Genomic DNA, 8,978 nt, shown 5'->3' with positions numbered 1-8,978 from the left:
TATTACTTTTAAGTGGCCTAGCACCAATTTTAGTATGAATCTAATGATTATGAATGCGTGGGTGATGTATTTGGATAATCTAGAGAAAACATAGGAAAGACCACACCTCTAATCCTTTCAATCAACATGGAATGGTTATGGAATATTTGTTGTCTCTCACATGATTAGGTATGAATTTGATGATTGCATGTTCATGTCTTATTTGATTCTTGTACAATGTTTCCTTATAGCATGTATGATGCATTAACCCTTGTGCATTTTTGTACTATGAGATATATGAAATTCTCGGCTTCCTCATTAACCCACACAACACACATGCACATTTATTTCATAATATTGTTAGTAGTTTACATTTATAGCAAATTCTGAATTTATATGTTTAATGCGTGATTACACGACATCACTTATATAAGATGATATTTCCTAACTTGTTGAAGTGCTATTGAATACCATTAAATCCCTATGTTGGTTAGGAAACTGAGGTGAGAGAAGGTGGTCCCGTTGGTAGGACTATCCTGAGGCTGAACCAACGGATTTGGGCAGATGCGAACGGGTGATAATAGTTGGACTACATGGGTCGCTTGTACCCGATGATGTCCGTCACGTACTCGCATAAATTTGTATGGTCTGATCCACTTATTAACCAACCATGTTTGTTAACCTTGTCTGCTCACACCTGTATGGAACCTGGAACACCCTTCAACCCTTGAAGCCTATTGATAACCATTTGAAACCGATCCACTGACTCGAGAGTCGGGTATGGTGGAATGAGACACTGTGTCCGAGCTGTCGGCCTATGCTGAGGTGACGAGCCTCCCTGTAGTGACCGCGAGCGATCCCTCTTCTCAGCACTCCCCATGTGCTTGAAATCAGGAATGGGGAACCCGATGGAATCAAGGATCACGGGGTCCTAGCCTCGCACGTTGAGGGGCCTTGGCATCGCAACCAGATGAGGGCAATGATACGTGGAGTGTACCAGTTTTTCCAATATATTTGTTTTTCCAATCTCTCATTTTCAAATATATTTTGTTAATATGTGTTCTTGAATAGGATTGGAGGATCTGGTATGAACCTCAGAAGCAAAGCAAGGGTATTTTTTTAATTTTAAAATTGTTTTGAATTGGGTTTTTAATGTTGGATTGATTTATTGGATTTTGATTGGTTTTAGTTATTGGGTATTTTCATTTTCTGTTTTATTTATTTATTTATTTTGGGTTTTCTTGATTGGAACAGACGCTTCCGGGGCTGGTTGCAAATCCTCAGAAGCTTCCCAAGTGGAATTACGACGGTTCCAGCACTGGTCAAGCTCCCGGAGAAGATAGTGAAGTTATACTATAGTAAGTTTTATTTTAGTTTTATTTTAAAAAAAAAAAAATTTTAAATTTTTTTGCATTTTTAATGAATATTTTTACTTATCTTTTTGTTTTTGTTTTTTTAATGAACAGTCCTCAGGCCATTTTCAAGGACCCATTTAGGAGAGGCAACAATATCCTTGTAATTTTTTTTCTTTTTTTAATCAAAATTAATAATTATTAATAATATAATACTATTTTATTTATTTATTTATATGGTTTTTTTTTAGGTGATGTGTGATGCTTACACACCTGCTGGAGAGCCGATTCCAATGAACAAAAGACACAATGCTGCGAAGATTTTCAGCCATCCTGATGTTCTGGCTGACGTTCCATGGTAATGTTCCTTTCTATATTTAATGTTCTATTATTCCCTTTTATTTTATTTTAGTTTTTGTTATATTTAGTTAATTTTTGTATATCGGTGCAACGGGTGCTGAATCATATTGGATCATGGAAGCAAGGTCATTCTACCACTTACAAGAACACTTATAGTTGTCGTTGTTGTTTGAGGAATGATAACATAAGATCATGACTTTTATACAACGGTGCAATCGTGGGGCTGAATCATAGTGGATCATGGAAGCAAGTCCATTTGATCACTTACAAAATCTTGCTTGCTATGGTTGTCGTTGTTGTTGTTTGAGGAATGTTCACATACAATCATGGAATGCTAAGTTCATCCCATCTATTGTAAGAGGTGGGCCCTATCCTAAAGATCATGATCAGGCTGATCTCCTCGGTAGGGGGCCAATACCAACAAATCGATGAACGGTTCCCAATCTGATCCAGGGTACAAGTGTGGCCCACTTGATTAGTGGATCAGCATGGTTTCTACACTGAGTGATGAAGATGGGGCCACCTTTTTTGTGTGGACTGGATGTATGTGATCATTCATGTTATTGGTTGTTATTGGATGTATGTGATCTTCCTGATAGGGCTACACCTATTGATGCACACTCCCTTCTTTTCTACTATAGATCACATATAGGCAAGGACCACAACTTGTAGTATCCAGGAAAGATCACCTGAGACAAAAATCAGGATGTTCCACTCATCTGGTCGGCCCCTCCGCCCCCCTAATGGTGGGGCCTACCATTTTCATGTATGGATGCCGTAAATGAGAGATCGTGCGGTATTGCAAGTTATTGCACCATTACCTGTATGTGATCAGTTCTCTTAGATTAGTCCCAAGAGAAGTGACAAAAGGGAGCTTATGCATAAAAAGATGGGGATGTAAATATCATTTCCCTTGTTTTCCTGTTTGCTATCTTCTCTATATTGTGTTTTTATCAAATGAAATGATTTTTTATTTTTGGAAATCAGGTATGGAATAGAGCAAGAGTATACCCTTCTTAAGAAAGATGTTAGATGGCCCATAGGATGGCCTGTGGGAGGTTACCCTGGTCCTCAGGTACACCATACCCTTTCATCCCTTCAAACATATGAATTTCAATTTCCTTGAATATTTTCTATATGTTTATTTAGTTATCTTTTGCCATGCTCTTTGTTTTTATGGGTATTGTCTCTTCTTGGAGTCTCCCATCTCTTGATATGTTGACTCGGTGTTTGAAAACTCGGTGAGTCAACCAGTGGCTCGTATGAGTTAACTCGGATCGGTAGAAAAACTGGCCGATTCATGATATGGATCATTCCTGTTCATAACTTACTGAGTTTTAGTCAACTCAGCCAAGTTTTATGTTGAGTCAGCCGAGCCAGCAAGTCATAAAACTTGGTCCAAGTTGATCCTTTGTGAAAAGTTGCTAAATCAACAACATTACTTGCTGTTAATGAACTGATTTTCTTTGTTTTTCTTAGTAATTTTTAGAAATTTGGTTTTAATAGCAATTCCTTATCAATTAATATGCTTGCTTAGATTCTACTCCTTTTTATTTCCAATTTTTAAAAAATAATGTATGCTATTAATTAGTATTTTGAATACATGAATATCAAATGATATGTTATTTGTAAATCTATCCTTAAAAAAAATTAAATTAAACATATGACCAACCTGGTCAAATTTATGAGATTCGGGCGAGTCACCAGGTCGACTCGTTTGAGTCTTGACTCATTGGTCAACCGAGCTGAGTTAGAATTCCTGGTTATCAAACAATGTGTTGACTAAAAGACCCAATATTTTTGTTAGTTTTGGTATGAGTGGGACACCTTTTTTTGGAGATCAAGGCTGTTCATTTGTTGAGGGCAACCTTTGGTGGGTGATGCTCGCTGCAAATGACACCCCTGTTGGACAATTCTAGCCATCTGATTGTCGGCCTTAAATGCATGGTTAAAAATAAGATATTTCCCATCCACTGTGGGGTCCACCAGGTGGATGATCTGGGTCACTGAAAGCTGGATCCGTGCTAGAACTCCGCTTGTTTGTATATCATTGTGTGATGTTCTCTTTCTAATCATGATTTTTTTCACCCCTTCTATTTGTTCTTTGGACAAGGTCATCTCTAACAAGAAATGATTTTTCTCTTTCGCGGATGTCTGATTAATCTACGCAATTATGTGAATATTGGTCAGGGCCCATACTACTGTGGTGCTGGTGCTGACAAAGCATTCGGCCGTGACGTAGTGGATTCCCACTACAAGGCCTGTCTTTACGCAGGAATCAACATCAGCGGCATAAATGGAGAAGTCATGCCAGGCCAGGTGAGAATCCATTTCACCCATCCTTTTCTTTAACAGATTTGGTCTGCTTGCATCTCTTCATTATTCGATGCAGTTCTTGAACTTTGCTCCTCATGCAGTGGGAATTCCAAGTCGGCCCCGCCGTCGGTATCTCTGCCGGTGATGAACTATGGGTCGCTTGCTACATTCTTGAGGTAAATTGCAGATGCCCACATGGCAACCTGATTCTTTTACTATCTAATACGAGATTCCCATGTGTGGTAGTCCCATTCCCATTTGTCATATGGTTCGGCAACCACACAATTCATGGGGTGGCCCATTGTTTCCGGGTTTGGTCCTGCACAAGTAATAATTATTCATTTGAATGTAGTTATGGTGTAATTCTAAAAAAACAGACAGGCATTCCTACTATTTGTATGTTTCCCGTCTCCATTTTCTAAAATTAGTCTCAAAAGGAATTGTACCAGACATATGATTCCTACAACCTGTTATGGGATTCCTACTGTATGTATGATTCCTATAAGATGGAATGTTGCTTGTGTGAAATTTTTAAAAGAATCATAGTATATGTATGATTCATATGTTCTCTTTGCTATGTAAACAGAGAATTACAGTCCATGGCTGCTGTGGAGACCTTAATTTTGATATATATAGGGCTGAAAAGGGGAATTACATAGAATGTCTTGCTTATTTTAAAAGAATCTAATTATATGTATGATTCTACATTTCGTAAAACTAGTCGTAAGATTGTTCTCTTTGCTATGTAAACAGAGGATTACAGAGATTGCTGGCGTTGTTCTCTCATTTGACCCGAAGCCTATCCAGGTAAATTTATTTTTGGATGCCACCTATCTTTTTTTTTTCCATTGTTTTACAACTTGTTGTGGTTCTCTTTGTATTTTGATTCCATTCATATTGTGTTTGTTGTCGCCAGGGAGATTGGAATGGAGCTGGCGCTCATACGAATTACAGGTAATATAGTTGTTTTATGTGGAATGAGAAGAGGATTCCATTCATTCCATGTTTCTTGGTAGCAACACCAAGAAATCCTTCTCTTTTTTAGTATCTTTATGATCCAATTCCAGACCTTTGATTTGATGGACCTTACCATGGATGGAGGATGGTCCCAAAAAATTTCTAGATTGGAGGATCATAGCCATTTAATCGTTGGCCTTTTTCTCCACCCAATGTGGAATAATTTTACTTACCTGCCTGTTTACAGGCCTGCAGATTGAAGGGGTTAGGATTGTTTTGTTGGGTGGATTTTTGGGGCATGGGCTATCTTCCATCCATAATGGGGCCTATCAGATCAATTGTCTTGACTAACAGCCATGGTCCCCACACGTACCTACCAAATGCCACCCACAAACACTATCCTTGATCATATACTTATTTTCAACTGATTTGGAACAATTTGAACTTATTTGGAGTGAGTCTTGTTTTTCTTTTTTTCTTTTTTTTTTTGGGGTTTCAGCACCAAGTCGATGAGAGAAGATGGTGGTTATGAAGTTATCAAGAAGGCAATTGAAAAGCTTGGGCTGAAGCACAAGGAACACATTGCTGCCTATGGCGAAGGCAACGAACGGCGTCTCACTGGACGGCATGAGACTGCTGATATCAATACTTTCTTATGGGTATCCCTTCCACTTCATTTAATCCAATACATGTTCTAAATACCAATGTCTGGAAAACGCATATTCATTTTTCGTTTTGCTTACTGTGATTTGTGCAGGGAGTTGCTAACCGTGGTGCTTCCATTCGAGTCGGTCGAGACACAGAGAAAGCTGGCAAAGGTAAGGGTTCTTTTAAGCTTTAATCATCATCTCCTTTGCTGTTTTCCAAATTCCGCCATTTGGGTATGTTTTCCAAATTCCGCCATTTTGGATGGCTGATCAGTTTCTCTTGAACTGTTTTTTCTATTTCTTAATTGGACAATCTTAACCATCCCATATCAGCTGTTGTCGACAATCGAATAAATGCAATCTTCGGGATATATTCCATCCAAAATGGCACCATCATTTGGATTGCTTGCCCTCACCATGGATGGATCTTCAGGATGTATTCTGTCTCTGGTCCATTTTGTTTTAATTTGAACTGTTGCTGTATTTTCTTCTTTGGCCATCCATTTCATTAAAACAATCAAAGGGTCATTAGTCAATTCTCCCATTTGGGTCAATGATTTGGATGGCCTGGATTTCATATTACATGTATGCATGTGCGCTGCAGATGAGTTGTTGCCATCTAAGAAATGGTGGAAAGCCCATATCAGTGTAGTAGACCTTTTATCTTTCAAATTCAATTCATCAATCGGCCTAAAATGATTCGGTCTTATGATGAAGGGACTAAACATGTTGTGATGATCTTGCAGGCTATTTTGAGGACAGGAGGCCCGCCTCGAACATGGATCCCTATGTGGTCACTTCCATGATCGCAGAAACGACGATCCTGTGGAAGCCAACATAAGCTAAACATGGGTAGATTGGCCACATCCCCATTCTTCGTGGGGCCCGAATTTCCATTGGTTTGAGATCTTCCAAATGCATTTAGGATCTCTAATCATCTATTCTCATTGAAAAATTGCATGTGGTGCACGTAGTGTGTTTTTACTAGTCTTCCTTGTCCTTTTGTTTTTTTGAGGTTGTAGAGAGGCAGGTGAGAGAATGCCTTATGTTGAATAACACATTAGTAACAGCTAATAAATTCAAAGTCTTCAAAGTTTCCTTTTTTTGAATGGGAAAAAAAAAAAAAAAAAACAAACGTTGTTGAATCTTCATCACTGTCTGATCTGGGGCCCACCTCGTCTTCATGAGCGAATCAGATTAAGTGGAAAGAAAGAGCTCTTTCATGTCTGCAAGAGTATGATTTCATGATTTTTGGAAATTCCAGGAGCTGTGGTGGCCCAAGCCATATGTAGCCATTTTTTAAAGGCCCGTTTGGATGGCACCTAAAAAGAAACATTAGGTGCCTAAACTACATTTTTCAGCCAAACCCGAGTCTTTATTGTACTGCGGTCTCCATCTGCTTGGCAAAATAGTATACGGATTGGCTACTCCCCCCTGCCACCAGCCCGGTGGCTGGTGGTCGGTGCTATGTGGGCCCCACCATGATGTATGTGTTCCGTTCATCCATTTTTACAGATCATTTTAGTCTTGATCCCGAAAATGATAGGGATGTAAATCTCAGGTGGATCACAGCAAAGGAAAACAATAGTCATTGGATGATGGATATCCACCATTATAATCCTCCTAAGGCCCACTGTACTGTTTATTTGACATCCAATCTGTTGATTAGGTCATACAGACCCAGATGAAGGTAAAAACAAAGATCAACTTGATCCAAAACTTTTATGGCCCCCAAAAAGTTTTTCATGGTTGACGTTCATTCAACACTGTTTCCTGTAATGTGGTTCACTTGAGATCGGGATATATGTCATTTTTTGTCTCATATGTTAAAATGATCTAGAAAAATAGATGGACGGCATGGATGAAACACATACATCATGGTAGGGTCCACAGAGTACTTCTCGTTGGGTCCACCAAAAAAGTTGGCGTGGAAACCCCTTTTGCAAAAGTGCATCCAAAAGCGGGATTGGGGAAATTGGATTCCGTCGGGCCGCCATGATTGTACGCTGTTTATCCACGCCGTCCATCCGTTTTTCCAGCTCATTTTAGGGGTTGAGCCCAAAAATCCAAAGCTCAAGTGGACCACACCACAGGAAACAGTAGGAATAATGATTTCCACCGTTGAAACCTTCCTAGGGTGATTTGTCATCTACCTCTTCATAGGATCACTTAGACATGGATGGAGGGAAAACACAAACATCAGCTTATCCAAAACTTCTGTGGCCCCTAAGAATTTTTCAATGGTAGAAGTTCAATTCACACTGTTTCTGTGATGTGGTCTTCATTTTTAGATCAAAACCTAAACTTATCTAGTAAAATGGATGGATGGAGTGGATAAAGAACATAAATCACGGTGGGACCTGCAGAGTTTACTCACTAGGCTATTCAGTTCCTTCCGGGTTTGGGTACTACCCCCACCAGGCCAAGCCAGAGGCAGACGGTCCTCTCAGGGGTTACATGAGGCCCACCGTAATGCATGTATTTTATCCAGACCGTCCATGCATTTTTACATATCATTTTAGGTGATGAGCCTAAAAATGATGCAGATTTGAATCTTAGCTTCATCCATTGAATGTTCTTATTACGAGTCTATGACCCGAGTAGCATATGCCGTGGATCATCATTTATGCAATCCGGGTTTCCAAACCGAAATCGGATTCGGATTCTGTAGTAACCCCTACAGTACCCAGGTCGGTACTGGTCCTTGTTGGAAAGCTGTAGGCCCCAACATGATGAATGCGTTTTATCCATGTCCATCCAATTTCCTACATAAGGCATATCCAAATCTTAGGAGGATCACACACCAGGAAACAATGGTGAGTGAATGCCCACCATTAAAAAATTCTTGAGGTCCACAAAAGTTTTGGATCAAGATGATATTTGTGTTTTCCCTTCGTCCAGTTCTGTGTGACCTTTGGATGGTATATAAACATTACAGCGGTCCCTAAGAACATTTTAATGGTGGTAGTTCAATCAGCACTATTTTCAGTGGTGTGGTCCACCTTCATATTTAGATCTGCCTCATTTTTGGGATCATGACTTAAAATTAGCTGATAAAATGGATGGACGGAATGGATTAAACACATAGATTATAGTGAGACCCACAGTAGCGACGGGTACCAAGATCTAGAGGCGGAGCTACTGTCCGAGTCCAATTGGAAACCGATACCAGCCCCGTACTGTACCATGGAACGGCGATTCATAGCCCAATCAAAGCCCATTTTGAATAAAAAAGGAAATGAGTAAGGTAGCGATATATTCAGTACGAGAAAAGCTACAGTGCTCCATATCACTATATAAGTTACGAAAGCGGATTGGGTGCGGATTGGGGCCCACAGTTAGTATGCGTTTTATCTACGCCGTCCAT

General features: G+C 39.7%; 1 protein-coding gene across 1 annotated transcript; it reads left to right on the top strand.

The window, feature by feature from the left end:
* The first annotated feature begins 993 nt into the window (after window positions 1-993).
* LOC131251559 (glutamine synthetase nodule isozyme-like) lies at window positions 994-6,709 on the top strand. Its single transcript, XM_058252316.1, has 12 exons — window positions 994-1,090; window positions 1,234-1,337; window positions 1,446-1,494; window positions 1,583-1,689; window positions 2,679-2,766; window positions 3,882-4,010; window positions 4,109-4,183; window positions 4,761-4,814; window positions 4,924-4,961; window positions 5,464-5,623; window positions 5,722-5,782; window positions 6,358-6,709. Exons 1-12 carry the CDS (start codon window positions 1,067-1,069, stop codon window positions 6,450-6,452), a joined length of 984 nt encoding a protein of 327 aa, XP_058108299.1. The 5' UTR covers window positions 994-1,066; the 3' UTR covers window positions 6,453-6,709.
* Window positions 6,710-8,978: the final 2,269 nt, after the last annotated feature.

This window comes from Magnolia sinica, chromosome 7 (assembly GCF_029962835.1).
Source record: "Magnolia sinica isolate HGM2019 chromosome 7, MsV1, whole genome shotgun sequence".
In the NCBI taxonomy this organism is placed as follows: Eukaryota; Viridiplantae; Streptophyta; class Magnoliopsida; order Magnoliales; family Magnoliaceae; genus Magnolia; species Magnolia sinica.
The sequence above is the reverse complement of the archived record's forward strand: the minus strand, read 5'-3'. Positions and strand labels throughout refer to the sequence as shown.

What these genes read in the sequence shown, in the direction of transcription:
- LOC131251559 (XM_058252316.1), top strand. Translation starts at nt 1,067, where the DNA reads ATGAACCTCAGAAGCAAAGCAAGG. An exon ending in GAGGTTACCCTGGTCCTCAG is followed by an intron (nt 2,767 to 3,881) that starts GTACACCATACC and finishes AATATTGGTCAG; the next exon opens with GGCCCATACTACTGTGGTGC. An exon ending in CACAGAGAAAGCTGGCAAAG is followed by an intron (nt 5,783 to 6,357) that starts GTAAGGGTTCTT and finishes ATGATCTTGCAG; the next exon opens with GCTATTTTGAGGACAGGAGG.